This window comes from Narcine bancroftii, chromosome 3 (assembly GCF_036971445.1).
Source record: "Narcine bancroftii isolate sNarBan1 chromosome 3, sNarBan1.hap1, whole genome shotgun sequence".
NCBI classification, from domain to species: domain Eukaryota; kingdom Metazoa; phylum Chordata; class Chondrichthyes; order Torpediniformes; family Narcinidae; genus Narcine; species Narcine bancroftii.
The window spans coordinates 47,641,267-47,663,588 of record NC_091471.1 but is presented as its reverse complement, the minus strand read 5'-3'; the positions used below and the strand labels follow the sequence as shown (position 1 = coordinate 47,663,588).

At 43.1% G+C, this 22,322-nt stretch overlaps 1 protein-coding gene, 1 long non-coding RNA gene and 1 pseudogene across 8 annotated transcripts in view; 2 read left to right on the top strand and 1 right to left on the bottom strand.

The window, feature by feature from the left end:
* Positions 1–22,322, bottom strand: part of nedd4l (NEDD4 like E3 ubiquitin protein ligase) — a 533,566-nt gene that overhangs the window by 463,135 nt on the left and 48,109 nt on the right. Inside the window, exon 1 of one of the 6 annotated variants that reach the window (XM_069924008.1) lies at positions 2,988–3,750. The exons of the other annotated variants lie outside the window; for them this stretch is intronic. Coding sequence (XP_069780109.1) covers positions 2,988–3,017 — 30 coding nt within the window. The 5' untranslated portion in view covers positions 3,018–3,750. Of the gene's footprint in view, positions 1–2,987; positions 3,751–22,322 lie in introns of those variants that run through there. 6 annotated transcript variants of the gene reach the window in all.
* The window catches only part of LOC138757143 (uncharacterized), a 52,565-nt gene that overhangs the window by 17,332 nt on the left and 12,911 nt on the right, over positions 1–22,322 (top strand). The window contains exon 1 of one of the 2 annotated variants that reach the window (XR_011353370.1): positions 3,861–3,995. The exons of the other annotated variant lie outside the window; for it this stretch is intronic. This is a non-coding gene — a long non-coding RNA (uncharacterized lncRNA). Of the gene's footprint in view, positions 1–3,860; positions 3,996–22,322 lie in introns of those variants that run through there. 2 annotated transcript variants of the gene reach the window in all.
* LOC138756096 (actin-related protein 2/3 complex subunit 5-like protein pseudogene) lies at positions 21,299–21,744 on the top strand (annotated as a pseudogene).

The window sequence follows — 22,322 nt, the reverse complement described above, 5'->3', positions numbered from 1 at the left end:
GGGGGGGGAACGAGTTGGTGAGGACCCCTATGGTTACTGATATCCATACTTGTATGCCAGTGGGGTATCATATCCAATTTAAGTAATCACGGTGCCCAGAAAGATTGGGAGATCCCTGTTTTGCACTGTGAGGAAGTGCAGACTGCCCAAGGCCAAGTGACCAACCTAAAAATTAAAGTCATGGAGGCAGCTTCCAAGCTGATTGAAACAACAGCTACCTAGTCTGACTCGCAACTTGACCCAGGGAAAGTCTGAGCCATTGTCCAGCAGGGGAGGGGATTGACACATGGTTGGGGGATGGGTTGGTGTGGATGGATGCATGGAGATAACCATGAGTAAACTGAGTCCCACAACACACATCCTTCTTTCTGCAAGCCCAAGCCTTCAGCAAGCTTGACTAGACCTGCCAACCCTCCAAAATGGGGAGGTAGCCAAAAATGAGGGGAACCTTGAGCAGGGACATATATGCTCATTGAGATAATGGAGTCCTTGGTACTACTCTGCTAAGGACTAACTAGGTGAGGGGACGGATACCACCTAGCCACGCTGCTGCTGCTGCAGTTGGGAAATGAAGGGGGGCTCCCCAATTTCCTGTTCTCTTAATGAGAAGTGAGCCCTTAGGCAGTCTATCTGACCAACAGATGATTGGCAATGCCTTGTGGGTGCCGCGAGAAGGGGTTGATGATGGCACCACCCTATGGGAACAGGTGGTGACTGCAGTTTGGGCCAGGTTCCCGGTCCTCCTGGAATGCGGCCTACGTGGCCGGCCACAGTAGCACACTGTTGATGTGGGGACACTAATTGTTAGGGAGTGTGCATTGATCATGGGCATCTTCGGGGGCACCCTCAAGCACCACTTCCCAGGGAGCACGAAGGTGATTGGTCACTTGGAGGGGTATTTAGTCACCACCACACATGTCCCTCTTGGGACTAACAACCAGGAAAACAATCTGAGAAGACATTGCACTTCTGGGGTGGGGGGGAAGAAATCGGTGGCTGCTCACCTCCCACACGTGTGCACATTTCACAGACTGGGACTTTCAAGCACACTCCTAATTCCCTGCATCAATGGGGGTGCGGCTCTCTGCAAACTGAAAAACTGCAGTACTACAGCTCAACTCAGTGTCGTGCACACCTTACCTGTAACTCCTCCAGTGGTGTCCACAGCAACATCCTGGCATGGAGCAAGAAGCACAGAGAGCGAGAGAGAGAAATGTGGTATGCATCAATGTTTCATTCTGTTCTGAGTGGGCATCTGGCCATTAATGATGCTAACTCATTTAAATGAGTCAACGTTAAGGCGTGCACGAATGGATGGCCAGAGTCCAACCTTGATTGGCAGGTGATGCAACTTCCGAATAGGTGACTGACGGAGGTCACATGACCATCTGCAATACCCAATGTTCCAGGCAGGGAAGCCAAGTGTTCCTCCACAATCCTGATATAACACTAACAGATTTATTGAGCTGTACACAGGTGAAATGAAAATCTCCAAAAATATTTCTAAGCAACTAACGACCATCTTCATAGAACCAATTAAATATTATATAACCTTGTGAAGTTATGTTGTTTTTAATTTCTTGTGAGAAAACCCAACTTCCCTTTAACTACCCTCCTCCCCACCCCCTCCCCCCCCCAAAAAACATAATTCTCTGCTTATTCTATTTCTTTGAAACATGGAAACATCACATTTTTAACTTTTTGGGGGGCATAGCAAACATTAGCTTCTCAACACTTGTTACAGAAAAACAGAAAATGTGATAAATATACATGAAAGTCCATCATATCACAAGAAACTTAGGCTCTCCGATCACCCTTGAGCCTGTCCCACAATCAAGCAACATCTTGACTGAGCTGATCTTGACCTCCACACTACATTCCCACCAATCCCTGTTACAGGTGAGGATCACCTTGCAGTCAATACCCAAAAAAAGTCTTACGGTATTCATTTTAAGCCAATCGATAAAAGGAAAATCCCCATCTAATTTACAGTATTTAATCACACCACACCAAAAAATCTGCATGGCAATAATAATCAACCATGCAAAATTTATATTTTGCTTTCCAAATCCAAGCACAGACTGCTGATCTAATTTGTCTTTGGGATGCACTGGCCAGTAACCCGACAGAGATGCAAATAACAGGAGTTTAAATTCATTTCTCATTAACATAAATTGCCAGAAAATGAGGCTATAAAAGACATCAATCTGGAATTGCTCAGAGAACCATGTAATTGAGACTGTGAAGCATGAGCTCTGCTAAAAACATGCCAAATTCACTGCAATATTTGCTAGGAGGTTTTAAAATTACCGGTTAATCATTGCAAACAAGGTGAACAGTAAATAAATATACCATTCCTCTCCACGGGATCCTCAAATTAATTGCAATTCAACTATATGCGACAGGTTGCACGTTGAAACAACGGAATAATATTTACGGAGAGTATCTATTTCAAATATTAGAGAGCCTGTGACCTGGGTTGAAATCTGACACTATCTGAAAGGACTTAGCTCTGGAAAGAACGTTCAAACTCAGGCTTTCCGTTGGGTTTTCAGGTTTCCTCATCCACTAAAATATACAGGATTGCAGGTTAATTTGGGTGAAGTTGAGTGGCATGGATTTCAATGGCTGGAATCTGCTACTTTGCTCTAATTTTTTTTTAAATGAACTTATGGTCAATATGAATGTACACTTAAGAATCACTTCTTCCATGTAATTTCAATCATAAAGCACAGTTCTACCAGCTGTTATTATTATTGGTCGAAGGTGACTGCCTTCACCCAAAAACATTGTTACTTGCTCCATCCTTGTTCGATAACAGCAAACTAAAATACGAAAATTTGATACACAGAACATACAGATAACTGGTGATATAATTTATGATGGGCTCTTCGTCTGACATTGTTATTCAGGGAAAGCACCATCATTAATGAACACATCTTCCTCAGAACAGTTTGTACCATATGGAATGACATTGTTGCACTCACCTCAATTAAAAGACCATTGACTTGTTGCATGTTCTTTCATTATTCATTCATTTTTACAAATAGCAACTCAAGTATCTTTAAGACCTAAAACTTACTATGAAGAAAATGATAACTGCAACTGTTGTGCAAAAGCCAAAGTAGAAATTATTTAAAAATGCAAAAGCTATGAAGTGGTGAAAAAGGGACAGGAAAAGGATGTAGACACCTCAAGTGAACAGTAAAATAAAAGTTCCATGTGTGGTAATGAGAGTGAAAGAGGAAAATTAGAATGATGTGAGAACATCAAAACAGAGTCCCAAGATCTTTGGCAGCAAACAATCTGCTGGGGGAAACTCAGCAAGTCGAGGAGGAGCAACAGGAGCAAAAGAATAGTCAACATTTCAGGCTGAGACCCTTCATCGAGACTTGATGGAGGGTTCGAAGCTGAAGTATAGCTTGATGCTGCTTCACTTGCTGAGTTCAACAAGCAGATTATTCTTGCTCCAGATTTCAGCATCTGGAGTCTCCTTAGATCTTCAGTTGTACAGCACAACTAGGTCCTTAACTTGCTCATCAGAAGACCAGTCAAAATGAATCAGAAATAACATCTCACTAACTAGCATCACAGGCACACATCAAGGATGCATGGTAAGCCCACTGCTCTATTCACTCCACACAGATGACTGTGTGGCTAATTCAAATGCCATTTAAAAATTTGCTGATGACGCCACATTCGTTGGCAGAATCAAACAGCAAAGAGGAAATGTACAGCACAGAGGTAGATCAGCTAGTTGAGTGATGTCAGAACAACAATCTTGCACTCAACATTGGTAAAACCAAGGAGATGATTGTGACTTCAGGAGGGGGGAGGGAAATCAGGAGGGGTACCAACAAGTCTTCATCAAGGACTCTGTAGTGGAGAGGGTCAAGACCTTCAAATTACTGGGTGGCAATATCTGAGGATCTGTCCTGGAGCCTCCGTGTCAAGGTGATCATGAAGTCTCACCATCTGCTATACTTTGAGGCTTGGTATGTCATCAAAGACCCAATAGCTTCTACAGGTGTACCATGGAGAGGATTCTGTCTGGTTGCATCACTGTCTGGTATGAAGTTACCAATGATCAGGACAGGGGAAAAAACTACAGAGGGTTGTTAATCGGCCTGTGACATCATGGGCACCAGACTTCACTCCATCGAGGACATCTGCAAGAGGCGGTATCTTAAGAAAACTTCCTCTTGGACCCCTACCACCCAGGCCATGCCTTCTTCATTCTGCCACCATCAGGAAAAAAGTATAGAAGCATGAGCACTCAGTGGCACAAGGACAGTTTCTTCTCTGCTGCCATCATATTCGTGAATGAACAAAGAATCACTTTTTTTTTCCCCTTTCACTATTTCCAAAGAGTTGCAGAGTGAAGAGGGTATGACCTGGGTGGGAGGGGTCATTGAGGATAGAGTCTGCTTTCTTAACACACTGCCTCTTGTAGATGTCATTGATGGAGTTAAAACTCATGGCCAAGATGTCACAGTACAAATTAACAACCCTCTGGAGTATTTTTTTTTTACAATTATACTTTTGTATTTACTGTCACATGGAATTCCGTTGAGTTTTGAGCAATGTGACACAAAAATGTCTGTTCAACACCATCGGTGATATTCTTTATTCAACAAGCACAGAAATGTTTTACAATGGTCCAACTAAGAAATAAATATTTCTGTAAATCATGGCAGTTTATTTTTTGTTAACATTTGTTATAATATTTAAGCTAAATTGACAAGTGAAATGGGATATTTTGGTGTTTACACTGGTTATGAAATGCAGGACCACAATATTACTCACAAGGTAAAAAATGTAACTTGATATATGACTGCAAATTCTCTCTTTATACACATATACTGAGATAATAGATGCACACACAATTATATAAAGGACAATTCCCTTGCATTAAATTTTAACAATTTATTACAGTATACCATGTACACCAACCCTCTTTTCAATCTTCTTCAGCATGATGCTGAACCAAGCCATGAAAGACCCCAACAATGAAGACGCTGTTTACATCCGGTACCGCACGGATGGCAGTCTCTTCAATCTGAGGCGCCTGCAAGCTCACACCAAGACACAAGAGAAACTTGTCCGTGAACTACTCTTTGCAGATGATGCCGCTTTAGTTGCCCATTCAGAGCCAGCTCTTCAGCGCTTGACGTCCTGCTTTGCGGAAACTGCCAAAATGTTTGGCCTGGAAGTCAGCCTGAAGAAAACTGAGGTCCTCCATCAGCCAGCTCCCCACCATGACTACCAGCCCCCCCACATCTCCATCGGGCACACAAAACTCAAAACGGTCAACCAGTTTACCTATCTCGGCTGCACCATTTCATCAGATGCAAGGATCGACAATGAGATAGACAACAGACTCGCCAAGGCAAATAGCGCCTTTGGAAGACTACACAAAAGAGTCTGGAAAAACAACCAACTGAAAAACCTCACAAAGATAAGCGTATACAGAGCCGTTGTCATACCCACACTCCTGTTCGGCTCCGAATCTTGGGTCCTCTACCGGCACCACCTACGGCTCCTAGAACGCTTCCACCAGCGTTGTCTCCGCTCCATCCTCAACATCCATTGGAGCGCTCACACCCCTAACGTCGAGGTATTCGAGATGGCAGAGGTCGACAGCATCGAGTCCACGCTGCTGAAGATCCAGCTGCGCTGGATGGGTCACGTCTCCAGAATGGATACCATCGCCTTCCCAAGATCGTATTATATGGCGAGCTCTCCACTGGCCACCGTGACAGAGGTGCACCAAAGAAAAGGTACAAGGACTGCCTAAAGAAATCTCTTGGTGCCTGCCACATTGACCACCGCCAGTGGGCTGATAACGCCTCAAACCGTGCATCTTGGCGCCTCACAGTTTGGCGGGCAGCAGCCTCCTTTGAAGAAGACCGCAGAGCCCACCTCACTGACAAAAGGCAAAGGAGGAAAAACCCAACACCCAACCCCAACCAACCAATTTTCCCTTGCAACCGCTGCAATCGTGTCTGCCTGTCCCGCATCGGACTGGTCAGCCACAAACGAGCCTGCAGCTGACGTGGACTTTTTACCCCCTCCATAAATCTTCGTCCGCGAAGCCAAGCCAAAGAAAGAAAGAACCATGTATTGCTTCTCACCACTAATGAACAAATTACATTGGTCATCTCCAGACAAGTGGAAAGTCGGCCACGACAACTGGAAAAGTGCCCCTCACAGTGAATGGTATGCAAGGGTTTTCAACATTCACATAAATCAACCAAACCTGCAAGAAATTCAACTCAAATTGCTCAGCACAAAAAAAAACTTTACGATAATGATTCTGGACTTGGTACTGTGCAACAATGCGGAGTTAATAAGGGACCTTGAAGTAGGGGAGCCATTAGCCATTATCCATTAGTTACTTTTAATCTGCGAATGAAAAGGAAGAAGGAAAGGAAGTCGGAAACAAGAGTGCTGCAGTTGAATAAAGGGGATGATACAACTATGAGGGAGGAGGTGGCCAAAATAAAATGGAAGGATACCCTCGATAGGAGGAAAACTGAACAATAATGGCAGGTATTCCTAGGCATTTTTCACAGGATTCAGGACAAATTTATTCTGAAAAGGAGGAAAGACTCCAAGGGGAGCAAATGGCAGCTGTAGCTGACAAATGAAATCAAGTGCAGTATCAAGTCCAAAGAGAGTAAGTATAAGATAGCAAAGCAGAGTGGGAGATTAGAGGATTGGAAAACCTTCAAAAAAACAGAGGGAAACTAAAAAAAGTTCATACGGGAGGGGAAAATGAAGTATGAGAGTAAATTAGCAAATAATATAAAAGGGGATAGCAAAAGCTTCTTTAGTTATGAAAAGAGGAAGAAATTGGTTGGGACCAAAATTGGGCCCTTAAAAACATAAAAGGGTGAAATTATTACTGGAAACTGATTTGGAAATGGCTGAGGAAATTAACAGATACTTTGTATCAGTCTTCTCCAAGGAGGAGACAGGTTATGGTCAGATAGGGCATAGAGGTTATGTAGTATCAAGGGACTTGGTGAAATTTCCTAAGGAGATGGGAAATCTGATGGTTATCCATATCCAGAAGCAGGTTGCTGTGGGTAAATTGTTAGGACTGAGGGCTGATAAGTCCCAGGGCCTGATGGGCTGCATCCCAGGGAGCTTTGAGAAGTTGCTCTGTACATTGTGGATGCATTGCTCGACATTTTCCAAAGTTCCATAGGTTCGGGGGAGGTGCCTGTGGATTGGAGAGTGGCTGGTACAGTGCCGCTTTTTAAGAAAGGAGTGAGAGAGAATACAGGAAATTATAAACCAGTCAGCCTGACGTCAGTGGTGGGGAAGATATTGGAATCTATCATAAAAGGAGAAATAGCAGACCACTTAGGCAGAAATAATGCGATGTGACAATGAGGGTGGGCTTGGGAGAGCCAGTGGATGTAGTGTACTTGGAATTCCAGAGAGCCTTTGATAAGGTCCCACACTGGAGACTAGTAGGCAAAAATCAAGGAGCATGGTATTGGGGGTAGGGTGATGACATGGATAGAAATTTGGTTAAGAAATAGGAAACAAAGGGTTGGGATAAACAGGTCATTTCCAGGATGGGAGGATGTGACGAGTGGGGTACCACAGGGTTCAGTGTTGGGTCCTCAGTTGTTAATCATTTATCTAATTAATTTGGATGAAGGGATTATTAACAACATGAGCAAATTTGCAGATGACACTAAACTGGGTGGCAGTGTAAAGTGTGAGGAAGATGTCAGGAAAATGCAGAGGGACTTGGACAGATTGGGGGAGTGGGCGGAGGAATGGAAGATGTTCAGTGTGAGCAAATGTGAGGTTATCCATTTTGGAGCCAGTAATAAGACAGCAGATTATTATTTAAATGGAGTCAAGCTAGGGAGTGAGGTAGTGCAAAGGGATTTGGGTTGTACTTGTATACCAGTCACTAAAAATTAGCATGCAGGTTCAGCAAGCTGTGAAGAAGGCAAATGGCATATTGGCTTTCATAAAGAGGGGATTGGAGTATAGGAGCAGAGATGCCCCCCTGCAGTTGTACAGGGCGCTGGTAAGACCTCACCTGGAATATTGCATCCAGTTCTGGTCCCCAAATTTGAGGAAGGACATACTCGCTATAGAGGGAGTGCAGTGCAGATTTACAAAGTTAGTTCCTGGGATGGCAGAATTGACATATGCTGAAAGGCTAGAAAGACTGGGCTTATATGTGATGGAGTTTAGAAGGATGAGGGGAGACATGATTGAGGTATACAAGATTATCCAGGGGCTAGACAGGGTGAAATCAGATTACATGTTCCCAATGTTGGGAGAGTCTAGGACTAGAGGGCATAGTTTAAAAATACAGGGAAGGCCTTTTAGGACAGAGATGAGGAGGAATTTTTTTTTTTAACCCAGAGAAGTGTGGATCTGTGGAATGCTCTGCCACAGAGGGTGGTAGGTGCAGATTCGCTGGATATATTCAAAAGGGAGTTAGATAAGGTTCATGTGGGCAGGGGAGTCAAGGGTGATGGGGATAAGGCTGGGAAGGGTACTGGTAGTGAATGATCAGCCATGATCTGAAAAATGGCGGTGCAGGCTTGACAGGCTGATTGGCCTACTCCAGCACCTACTGTCTATTGTCATACACTTTGTTTCTTTTCTTCTTTCTTCTTTGGCTTGGCTTCGCGGACGAAGATTTATGGAGGGGGTAAAAGTCCACGTCAGCTGCAGGCTCGTTTGTGGCTGACAAGTCCGATGCGGGACAGGCAGACACGGTTGCAGCGGCTGCAGGGGAAAATTGGGTGGTTGGGGTTGGGTGTTGGGTTTTTCCTCCTTTGCCTTTTGTCAGTGAGGTGGGCTCTGCGGTCTTCTTCAAAGGAGGTTGCTGCCCGCCGATCTGTGAGGCGCCAAGATGCACGGTTTGAGCCAATATCAGCGTGCAACAAAAAGTGACTTGCAAGAGACCAGACAGTCTTTTTGTGCTGTTGGACCAGTCTGTGATTAGAGTACCAATGGGAAGTTGGAGTCGAAATCGCTGTTGCAAAGAAACTGGCCTTGAGGCAGCACTTCACATAGATGCTTCGAGTGGATGGGAGGTCAGAGGCTATGATGCATGTGGCTGTTTGCAACCTTCAGCAGCCTTCTGCATTCTTGGGCACAAGAATTTCCAAATCAGGCTGTCATGCATCTAGTCAGTATGCTTTACATAGTGCACCTCATGAATTTTGATCAAGTATACAAAAATGGAAGGTTAAGAAAAATGAATGTGTGGCTGAGGGGCTGGTGTAAAGGACAGGGTTTTGGCTTCTTGGATCATTGGGATCTCTTTTGGGGAAGGCATGACCTCTACAAGAAGGATGGGTTACACCTAAACCCAAAAGGGGTCAATCTATTGGCAGCTAGGTTTGGTACAGCCGTCGGGTGCGGTTTAAACTAATTTGGCAGGGGGGTGGGAAACTGTATGATAGGGCAAAGGACGGAAAAGATAAAACAGGAAAAGTTAGGTTAGGCAGCGAAAGTAAAAAATCAGAAAGAGCAAGGAGGGTGAAAAAAAGCAAATCTGAAGGCTTTATATCTTAATGCAAGAAGCATTCGGAACAAGGTAGATGAATTAACTGTGGAAATTGAGATAAACAAATATGATTTGATTGGGATTACAGAAACATGGCTGCAGGGTGGGCAAGCCTGGGAACATCCCAGGGTATATGATATTTACGGCAAGAAAGAAAAGGGGATGGGGTAGTATTGATGGTGAGAGAAGGGACCGACACGATTGACAGGAAGGATATTAACTCAGAAGAGGCGGAATCTATATGGGTAGAACTGAGGAATAGCAAGGGGCGGAAAAAGTTAGTGGGGGTGGTATATAGGCCTCCAAATAGTAGTGTAGAGGTGAGGGAAGGGATTAAAAGAGAAATTAGAAAAGCGTGCAATAAGGGAACAGCTGTCATCATGGGAGACTTTAATTTGCATATAGATTGGACTAGTCAAATTGGTAAAAATACAGAGGAGGAGGAATTCCTTGAATGTTTACGGGACGGTTATCAAGACCAATATGTCGAGGAACCAACTCGGGAGCAGGCCATTTTAGATTGGGTATTATGCAATGATAAGGGGCTAATCAGCAATCTTGTGCGAGGCCCTTTGGGTAGGAGCGATCACAATATGATCAAATTCTCACTCGACATGGAGAGTGATGAAATTAAAATCGAGACTAAGGTCCAGAATTTAAATAAAGGGAATTATGATGGTATGAGATGGGAGTTGAGTAAGATTGATTGGGTGGTGTTTATGGGGGAGTTGACTGTGGATAGACAATGGAAAGCATTCACAGATCTAATGGAGAAATTGCAAAAATCGTTTATACCGGTTTCGCATAAAAATAAACCAAAAAAGGTGACTCAACCGTGGATAACAAGGGAAATTAGAGACAGCATTGGGTCCAAGGAGAGAGCATATCAATTGGCCAAAAAAAGTACCGCAACCGAAGACTGGGAGCAGTTCAAGATGCAGCAAAGGAGGACAAAGGGATTAATCAAGAGAGCAAAAATAAATTACGAAAGTAAGCTTGCGGCAAATATAAAAATCGACTGCAAAAGCTTTTATAAATGTCAAGAGGAAAAGATTGGTGAAATCCAGATTAGGTCCTTTGCAGTCAGAATCAGGGGAATATATAATGGGGAATAAGGAAATGGCAGACCAATTAAATTCTTACTTTAGTTCTGTTTTTACAAGAGAGGATACAAATAACCTCCCAAGGATGTTGGGAAACATAGAGACTAATGCAAGGGAGGAACTGAAAGAAATCAGTATCTCTAAGGACATGGTCTTGGGGAAATTGATGGGATTGAAGGCAGATAAATCCCAAGGGCCTGATAATCTACATCCTAGGGTACTCAAGGAAGTGACCATTCAGATAGCAGATGCTTTAAGAATTATTTTCCAGAACTCGATAGACTCAGGATCAGCACCCATGGATTGGAAGGTAGCTAATGTTACCCCACTATTTAAAAAGGGGGGTAGAGAAAAAGCGGGGAATTATCGGCCGGTGAGCCTTACATCAGTAGTGGGCAAAATTATGGAATCTATTATTAAGGATGTAATAGCGGAGCAAATGACTAGCAGAGAAGGGATCGGACGGAGTCAACATGGATTCACAAAAGGTAAATCGTGCTTGACAAATCTATTGGAATTCTTTGAGATGGTGACAGGTAAAATAGATGGGGGAGAGCCAGTGGATGTGGTGTACCTGGACTTCCAAAAGGCCTTCGATAAGGTCCCGCATAAACGACTGGCTTCCAAAATCAAGGCTCATGGGATTGGGGGCAAAGTATTGATGTGGATTGAGAACTGGCTGGCAGGTAGAAGACAGAGAGTTGGGATAAATGGTTCGTTTTCTGAGTGGCAGGCGGTGACCAGTGGGGTACCACAGGGATCTGTACTGGGACCCCAGCTGTTCACAATTTACATTAATGATCTGGATGAGGAGATTGGATGTAATATGTCCAAATTTGCAGATGACACTAAGCTAGGAGGGGTTGTGTGCACGGAAGAGGGGGTCAGGAAGCTCCAGTGTGATTTGGATAAATTGAGGGACTAGGCAGATACATGGCAAATGCACTACAATGTGGATAAATGTGAGGTTATCCACTTTGGTAATACAAACCGGAGGGCAGATTACTATTTGAATGGCAATAGATTAAGAGATGGGAAAGTCCAGAGAGACCTAGGGGTACTTGTACATCAGTCTCTGAAGGCGAGCATGCAGGTACAGCAGGCGGTTAAAAAGGCAAATGGTACGTTGGCCTTCATATCAAGAGGGCTTAAGTATAGGAACAAGGATACCTTACTGCAGCTGTACAGGGCCTTGGTGACACCCCACCTGGAGTATTGTGTGCAGTTTTGGTCACCTTATCTAAGGAAGGATGTTCTTGCAATGGAGGGAGTGCAGAGGCGATTCACCAGGCTGATACCTGGAATGGCAGGAATGACTTATGAGGAAAGATTGCGCAAATTGGGATTGTACTCGCTGGAGTTTAGAAGATTGAGAGGGGATCTCATAGAGACATATAAAATTCTGGCAGGACTGGACAGAATGGATGCAGATGGGATGATTCCAATGATGGGAAAATCCAGAACCCGGGGCCATGGTTTGAGGATAATAGGCAAACCATTTAGGACGAGATGAGGAGGAATTTCTTGACCCAGAGGATGGTGAATCTGTGGAATTCATTGCCACAGAGGGCAGTAGAGGCAGGTTCATTAAATATATTTAAGAGGGAATTAGATATATTTCTTCAGTATAAGGGTATTAAAGGTTACGGAGAGAAGGCGGGAACAGGGTACTGAAATTTAAGATCAGCCATGATCTCGTTGAATGGCAGAGCAGGCTTGAAGGGTCGAATGACCTACTCCTGCTCCTATCTTCTATGTTTCTATGTTTCTATCGGAACAACATGCCAAATCTCTCTGACTCCTGAGAATGGAGCTCAACATGCTAGTTGCACAAAAGGTCTTCAGAGATGTGGAGTCCAAGCAACTTGGTTCTGACCCTTCCCACCTTCTTCTCATCATTGCCATCAGGAGTGTTGCCCCTCAGCTTCTCCTTCCTGAAATCAATGTCCCTTGGTTTTGGTCATGCTGAAAACAATGTAGTTCTCAAACCACCCAGGATCTACTTCCCATTTCCCTTAAATTGAATATGGTCACTAAAATTTTTTCATGTGCAACATGTGGGAGGCATGCATCATTTTTCTGCTTTTCCTTTCCCATTAAATCTATTGACGTTTGTTGCAGTACTTCTCATCAATTCATCATTGTGTCAATGTGGCCAATAAGGGCTGTCAATGTGGCCAATAAAGATTAAAATACAAAGATTTTTGTTCCTTGCAAAAATTGGTTACATATTCATGATTCTCTTCACAATGCACATTGTACAGTGTCAGTATTTTACTGCACTTCCTCAGTGAACTGCCACTCAACAAATGATGCGCAATCTCCCAGTTTGATATTCCCATGACTGGCACTTTCACTTCTAATTGTTCGTTTCGAACTGTGCATGTCTAATGTCCAATATATGATACTCATTGAGAGGAGTTACGAGTCACAGGTTTGTGTTGAAGATATTAAGCCTCTTGCTAAACAATTCTAGTCTGAATTCTCCATTTATATTTAATTTCTATGGAATATGACCAGTATTAGACAAAATTTAGTATTTGATTAATATTTAAATTAGACATATAGTACAGTAACAGGCCCTTCTAACCCATGTCTCCAAAATACACCAATCAACCTACAACCTCCTTCATTTTGAAAGGTGGGAGGTAATGTGAGCCCCAGGGAAAATCCACGCAGACATGGGGAGAACACAAACTCCTTAGACACTGCTGGATTCGAACCCTGGTTGGGGGCTCTGTAATAGTGTTGCACTAACCGCTCTGCTAATCATAACACCCGAGGCATTTGTTTTTCATTTCCAGAAGCCAAATGGCACTTTTTAAAAATCAGAAATATTCAACAATAGTCAGGCACCTATAATGTATCTGGAGTTACTTGGGAGGCTTCTTAAATAACTTAGAGATGCAAGATTCAAATAACAAAAGACACTTTACTGACTGATGTCTTCCACCATCACTGGAATCTGTTCAGACATTCATACATACACCCCATAGCAGGTGCATAACAGTTACTACAGTGAGAAGGGTGTATTCTTAGGTGGTTATAATAGTTCACAACATCCCTCCTTCTCAAGAAAAATTTAGTGTTCTTTATCACTTAAGTAACTGAACTTGTACACTAATTTATTTACAAAACTATTTTTAAATAGCTCTTTTTGATATTGTACTGGCAGCAGTATGTTCCTTCGCCATCTTGTGGATTTGGCTGCGACCGCTGGGCTCTGTGTTGCTGGTCCACGTGTTGATGATGTAACTTGTTGTGCTACTGCTGTGTTGGTCTTTCAGTATTAGTGGTTGTGGTCTCTTCACTTGATATTGGTGTTGCAGGCTTTGCTGGTATTAAAGCTTTGATTTATTACATCATGTGTTGGCTTGATGTGAATTCTGTTCCTCCTCAGCTGAGTGTCTCGACAATGTATGATCTTGGTGTCTCAGCTTCTCTGTTGACCTTTGCTGGGGTCTATGCTTTCAACATCAGCTCTCTGCCCTCTGAAGAATTCTGTCATCTTTCATCTTGCGTGTCAGCCATTCTTCTGGTTTCCTCGAGGGTGTATTTTGCTTGGCAGATTTGTTTTATATCTCCTGCCATTTAGAAGTTCTCCCGGGGACTTCATGTCAGTCCTTAAAGGTGTTGCTCGTAATGAAAGAAGAGCTAGGTAGGAGTCTTTTGTTTCGTGACACTTAACATAGTTTCACAGTTTGCACTTGTCTTTCAATGAATCCATGACCTTTGAGGTGGGATGGGGATGATGTAGTGATAACAAACCCATACTCTGCAGCCAGCTTTATGAATTCTTGTGATGTGAACTGTGTCCCATTGTCACTTATTACTTGCTCAGGTATTCCTTGTTCAGCAAAGAGTGTTCTTATTTCTGAGGTGATAGTTGACACATTCAGGTCTTTCACCCTTTTGATAAATGGAAACAGAAGCAACAGGCTACTATAAAATACCACGCTTGATTCTTGGTGAAGAAGTCTGCTCCCACTGTGTGCCTGGAAGGGACTTCTGTGGAAATCATTTCCTCTATTTGTTGTGTGTTTCTGTTGATACTTTTGGATATCTTTGTCTGGATCTCATAAATGACAAAGATCAACTGCAACTCCTGGTAGCCATCCAGACCTAGAATTGCTGGTCTGTATGCTTCCAACACCTAGAATGTACAGAGGGTGTTCTTTTCCTTATGACAGCCATGGATCTTAAGCTCTCCCTAGCTGCTTGATCATATATAACCATAAAAGCACAGAAACAGGCCATCTCAGCCCTTCTAATCCACACCGAACTAAGTACTCTCCTCTAGTCCCACCTACCTGCATCTTGCCCATAACCCTCCAATCCATATACCTATCCAATTTTTCCATAAATAACAAAATGGAACCTGCCACTACTACTACTCCCAGAACCTCATTCCATACAACTGCCACTCCCTGAGTTAAGTTCTCCCTCGTGTTACTTCAAAGTTTTTCCCCTTCACTCAAGCTCTTGCTTCAATCTCTCCTACCCAATAGACAAACATCGCCAATGGCTCAATCGCCAATGGCTCAATCGCCAATGGCTCAATCTTCAATCAAATCCTCTCTCAGCCTTCTACATTCCAATGAATAAAGACCTAATCTTCTCATTTTTTCTTTGTAATCTTGATTCAGAAACCCAGGTAACATTTTCATAAATCTTCTCTGTATTCTCTCTACCTTGTTGATATCCTTCCTATAATTCGGTAACCTGAAATGCACACAGTATTCCAAATTTGGCCTCACCAATATCTTGAACAGTATAAACATCACGAGCCAATTCCTGTATTCGATGCATTGATTTATAAAGGCCAGCATGCTAAAAGCCTTCTTCAATACCCTATCCACACAAAATTCTACCTTCAGCGAACAATGAACTGTTATTCCAAGATTTTTCTGCTCCACTGCCCTCCATTTACTCCACATGCCCTCTTTTGATTATTCCTTCCAAAATGAAACACTGACATTGCCGTTTCCAATATACCATCTTTTGTGTATCCTTTTATGTTCTCTGGGAACATCTGGCAATAGAGTGAGTGGAAGGACATTACCTTGTGATCCAGCTTCACCTTCAGGTTAAATATCATAGGCTTGTTCTGGATTGTCCTCTGTATTTAGATCCTTGTGTGCAACTCGCTTCCTTCTTTCATCTGGGTGTCAGAGTCCTCATTGTTGTTTCCTTTTATGTGGTGGATTATCTTGTCTTTTTTTCTTCACTGGTATTACTGCTTTCTTCATACCAGACTTGCACATCTTTGCCCAGTGGTTTGCTTTACCACAGGCTCTACATTCAGAACCATATGCAGGGCAATTGCTTCAGTCATCGAAGAGGTGTTGTCTGCCACATTTCCTACAGGTCTTGGGGGTTTGCACTTTTCTGATTGTGTTCTTTATAGCATCAGCACTTCCTTCCCTTTGCTGTGGGTGGGTCATTTGCATCCTCATGGCTTCAAAGGCTCTTGCTGTGTCTATCGCTTCAGCCAGCTTCAAGCTATCCTTCCCTATAAGAGACTTTTGCACTTTGGAATGGGGACTCCCCATATTAGTTGATCAACTAATCTTTCCTCTAGATCCTTAAATCTGCATTTTTGCAGCAACAATTTTTAGTCCAGTGAGGACATTATCAACAGTTTCATCAATCTCTTGCATTAAGCCTTGAAATTCATAACACTTAATTCTATGATTAGACCTGGGTTCTAGGTGAGAAGTAAACTTTCCAGATATCTGCTCTGGATCATTTTTCTCCACCTCCAAGTTCCCAGCTATTAAGTCAAGGCCTCGCTCCCCTGTCCAGAGAAGTATAAAACTGACCTTCTCTACTGTTGCATTTTTAAAATAGCTTTTGAATGCTAAATTGCATTTCTGCTGAAACTTTTTAAACAATTCAACAATTTCTTAAGCCTCCCAGTCCATCACTGGGTGAACTGCTGTTGCTCCAGCCATTTTTTTTTTCCCAGTGATATTTTTTCTCTTCTTCCTCTTCGTATTTCAGTGACTTTATTCTTGTTATCTTATACTGCTGCAACCAAGTTATGTCTCTGGAATTACTTGGGTGCCTTTGGAAATAACTTCGAGATGCAAGATTCAAATAACAGACTTTACTTACTGATGCCTTCCACCATCTCAGTGGTGCACTACAGTTACTACAGTGAAGGACATCCAGTCAAATCCCCATTATCTGGGTTTCAATCAACCAAAAACTCAAACAACCGGCAAAAAATAAAAGGAATTCATTTGCATGACTAAGACACGGCAGATAGACCCAGCAGGGGAGCGAAGTGACTTAATTGGACACGCACACATTTGCCCTGCTGGACTAGCAGGGTTCCTTAGTGCGCACGCATTCTTTTTGCCATCGCCACTTGCATGAAGTTGAGCCCGGTTGTCAGCGTGTGGAAGGTGTGCCAAAGGCCCAACTAGGACAATGTGGAGGTGAGTCGGGTTATCAGCGTGAAGAAGGTGGTAAAGTTTCAATCAAGTTGCATTGGAATGAAATGGCAGTGACCAGGATGAAGATCTGGCCAACGCCATTCAACATACGGGCGAATCTCCTGAAGTGTTTCCCTATCCCTGCGTAGTAAGAGTCTCTTTATTTAATAGTAAAGCTTTATCTGTAATCTTGCGGAAGGGGTTAATTATTTTGCCGGTGTAGTGGTTGGCACAACACTGTTACAGCATCAGCGACTGGGGTTCAAATTTAAATTTTGTAAGTTATGGGAATAACCAAATCAAAGTGAACTTTACATAGTTAAAGACTACAATACTGAACTTTTTCAAATTACTTAAAGACAAAAGACATTGAAAAATGTAAAAAGTGTATTCTTAATGCAGTTGTACTAGTTAGGCATTAGAAAAGTGAGTCTCAATCAACCAGAAAATTTGCACATCCGACATCAATGATCCTCATAAGTGCTGGATAATGGGGATTCGACTGTAGTTGGCTGCAATGAGAGAATGGATAGAACATTGTTTTTGGGGGTCTGACAGTAATAAAAAAGGTGTTAGTTTTGATAAGTGCATTAAGAGTGACAATAAATGGAAAGGTTAGAGTTGGACACAACAATCACACAAAATACAGTACAACTCCGATTATCTGAAATCAGATTCTCCAAGATCCTCAGTTATCCGGGAAAAAAAATTTCGGGCCCCTAACGCCAACAGCAGGGACCTTGAGCTCCCAAGCAGGAGTGGGAGCCTCGGTGGGCATGTGTCAGTGATCAGCAGTGGCCAGCATTATTTTTTGATGAGAATTAAACTTTATTTTAATTCTTTAAAAGCCTTCCCTTCTTGTTGTTGTATAAACTCTGTTACAAGCGATTTGCTGTTGCTACTGGGCTGTTCTTTATAAAAAGAACCAGTTCTCCGAAAAAAAAATGTATCCGAAATGGTCCGGTCCCAGCCATTTTGGATAATTGGAATTGTACTCTCCCTGATCTGGATCACATGGACTGGCAGTGTTGAGTCAAGAATGTGTCAAGTGTGGTGAAGGAGTAAATAGTATATACAAACTTGATGAATAAAATAGTTGACTTGAATAATTCAATACCATTGTCAAAATAAATGGCTACACAATTTTCCGTATACATTATTCCATCCACCATATCTATGACAAATAACCCCTTCTCACAGCATGAACTGCCGCTCAGCTTTGTATCACGAGCACATCTGGACATAGCAAAAGCAGCTCTTTGGCCTTCCATGCCTGCTCTGTCATTCAACAAGTTTGCAACAAATCTTCTTCCTCAAGCACAATTTTCCTGCACTACACATGTATCCCTTGATTCTTTTAACGTGCAGAAAAGAAGCAAACTCCACATTGAATGCTCTCAATGGCCGAGCCTCCCCACAGTCCTTGAAGATGTGAACTATTAAAAATGAACCACATTGTGTATGTGGGTGGGGGGGAACCGTCCCCAACTGAATTGGAAACTCTGATCCATTGGTTGGAAACAATATGAACACCAGAACCAATCTTTGCAATATCTTACTGCTCATGGATTCCCAACCCAAAAGTGACCTCTCTATTTTCTATCATTGTCATATTTTCTGCTCATCAACTGAAATCCAAATTAATTTAGTAAAGATTCACAAAACAAACCAAGACTTGACAGGTATATTAAACTGAGATACCATAAATTTGTCTTGTACTCCCAGAACATACCCAACAATCTAATCCTTCCTTAATTCACACCCATATCCTCTCTTTGTTTAACATCCATGTGCTCATCTAAGAGCCTTTTGAATGTCCCTAATATACCAGCCCTAATAAGAGTCTGGAAAAACAACCAACTGAAAAACCTCACAAAGATAAGCGTATACAGAGCCGTTATCATACCCACACTCCTGTTCGGCTCCGAATCATGGGTCCTCTACCGGCACCACCTACGGCTCCTAGAACGCTTCCACCAGCGTTGTCTCCGCTCCATCCTCAACATCCATTGGAGCGCTTACACCCCTAACGTCGAAGTACTCGAGATGGCAGAGGTCGACAGCATCGAGTCCACGCTGCTGAAGATCCAGCTGCGCTGGATGGGTCACGTCTCCAGAATGGAGGACCATCGCCTTCCCAAGATCGTGTTATATGGCGAGCTCTCCACTGGCCACCGTGACAGAGGTGCACCAAAGAAAAGGTACAAGGACTGCCTAAAGAAATCTCTTGGTGCCTGCCACATTGACCACCGCCAGTGGGCTGATAACGCCTCAAACCGTGCATCTTGGCGCCTCACAGTTTGGCAGGCAGCAACCTCCTTTGAAGAAGACCGCAGAGCCCACCTCACTGACAAAAGGCAAAGGAGGAAAAACCCAACACCCAACCCCAACCAACAAATTTTCCCTTGCAACCGCTGCAATCGTGTCTGCCTGTCCCGCATCAGACTTGTCAGCCACAAACGAGCCTGCAGCTGACGTGGACTTTTTACCCCCTCCATAAATCTTCGTCCGCGAAGCCAAGCCAAAGAAAAAGAAATATACCAGCCACTGCACAACCCTCAGCAATGAACTCCAGGCACCCACCACTCTATGTAAAAGATACATCTCCAAACTTTCCTCCAACCGCATGAATCAGATACAGTCTACATTTGCTGGTGACACCCCAGGAAAAAGACGCTGGCTTCACTTTCGATCTGTGCCTCTCAATCTTGCATTCCTCTAATCCTTTGTCACTCTAAACGAGAAAAGCTAGTTCTGCCTACTTTGGTTCCTAAGACATGGTAGCAACCACCTCTGCACCTTCTCTAAAGCTTCAACATTTTTCCTGTAATGAAGCAATGAGAAACAAACAATATTCCAAGTCTGCTGAAACTAGAGATTCAAGGAGCTCAACTTTACCTCATAGCCCTTCAATTCTATTCCTCATGAAGGCCAGCTCATTGTACATCTTTGCCAGGCAGCCTTAAAGAATCTATGGAGAGACCCCCAAAATCCCTGTTTCACAACACTGAAGAATTCTGCCTTTAACCACATTCTTCATCTTTAATTTTCACCTTCCAACATGCACTACTTCATACTATCCAGACTATACTTGCCACTTCTCCAACTGTTCACATCCTGTTATAACCTACAATAACCTTCTACACCATCGTCAACACCTCCAACTTTCAGTTCATCGGCAAACTTACCTTCCCACCCCTTCACTTCCTCATTTATATAAAAATCACCAAGAACTGGGGTCCGAGAACAGATCCCTGAGGAACACCACAGTCACTGACCTCCTGGAAGAATACTACATTCTCTGGCTTCTACAGGCAAGCCAATTCTGAACCCACGCAGCCAAGGATCCACGTCCCAACTTTCTAAATGAGACAGCCATGAGAAATTTTGTCTAAATGTCTTACTAAAGTCTATACACACCATGTCAACCTCATCTTTTGTCACCTCCTTAAGAAACTGAATCAAGCTTGAGGTATGACCTGACCCTCACAAGAGGCATGCTGACTCTCCTCAAGAACACTATCGTTTGCTGAACACTTGTAAATCCTGGATCAGAGAATCCTCTCTAATAGGTTGAAAACCACTCATACAAGTCTCTGGTCCACAATTCTCCCTATTACCTTCCTGAAACAAGAGTACTACATTTACCATTCTGCAATCATCCTGTCCCTCTCTCGCAGCCAGGGGAAACATTGGCAACATCTCAGCAATCTCCTCCCTCAAGTCCTGAAATAATCTGAGTACATTGCATACAGTCCCAAGGACTTCATCTATACAAATGTTCTCAAGATCATCCAGTGCTTTCTCTTTCTTAACTTCTACATGCTCCAGTACATTAGCCCATTCTACACTGACCTTGCATTCAGTTCTCTCTCCCTGGTCAACTTTGAAGCCTACCTCCTCTGCCTCCAAACCCATCTTTAATCGCCAAATGTCCTACCCGCTCCCTTGTTCTTCATTTGTGGAATGCATAAGGGTTTCCTTAATCCTACTTTGAAAGCCTTCTCATGCCCCTTGCTCTTCCAAGTTCTTTTGTCAAGTTCCTTCCTGGCTACCATACACCATTCATACACCTAGTCAGTCGACAGCCGTCACTAGTCTGGATGCAGCCCCAAGTCTAGGAGGCGGTGGCGGCGGCAGCAAGGGCAATCATCCCAATTGACGCTCAGGCAATCGGAAGGGAAGCAGGTGGTCAGGAGATGGCGAGGAACACTCTGTCCATCCAGGTTCTGCAAAGTCGATATCAACGAGTACGACGAGAACTTGCTCGTAGACGAGGAGGCAGCCGAGCAACAGGGCCCCAACTCTGGTGAGGTAGATGGCTTCATCAAGCAAGGGGATATGTTTAATGCATTCCATGCAGCTTTAAAGAACCCTCTCGTTAACATGAAGAATCAAGCAGTTAAGCAGCGGGCACAGTTGTTCTCAAAGTCCTTACATCCTTTAAAAGTAGTGAAATGGAACAGGCAGTTAAATCATTAGATAGAAATGGTGTTGGCCTTTTAATGAAATACATTTATAAAGGCTTTGAAAAACCCACAGAAAACAGTAGTGCGATATTATTGCAATGGCATGAAAAGACATTAGCAGTGGGTGGAGTAGGCTACATAGTACGAGTTCTCACTGCAAGAAAAACTGTTTGAAAAGTAATTGAAACATGCGTGGATTGAAACACACTGCTACTTGTGAGAAACTGTTAAAGAAATATCTGAACCCATCTTCAAAGATTAATTCATATTAAATGAAATTATTTTAAGAAAAAAAAACATAAAAAGTGAATAGCAAAAGAGTGAAAGATAGAATTGGTCCACTCGAGAATCAGACCGGACAAATGTGTGAGGAACCAAATGTGATGGGTGATATTGAATGAGTTCTTCTCGTTGGTATTCACGAGGGAAAAGGTTATCGAATCGTGTAGGATAAGTGAGGCAAAATGGGTAATTATGGAAAACAGGGATTCGGAAAGAGCAGGTGCTGGAGCCTCTGAGGGATATTAAGGTGGAAAAGTCTCCAGGTCCTGACAGGATTTTCCCTAGGACCTTGAGAGAAGTCAGGGATGAAATAGCAGAGGCTCGGACAGTGATTTTTCAACAGTCACTGGAGGAAGGTGTGGTGCCGCGAGATTGACATGTTGCAAAAGTGGTTCCTCTATTTAAAAAGGGCTCCAGGTGTAGGACCAGCAATTATCAGCCAGTAAATTTGATGTGGGTGGTGGGTAAACTA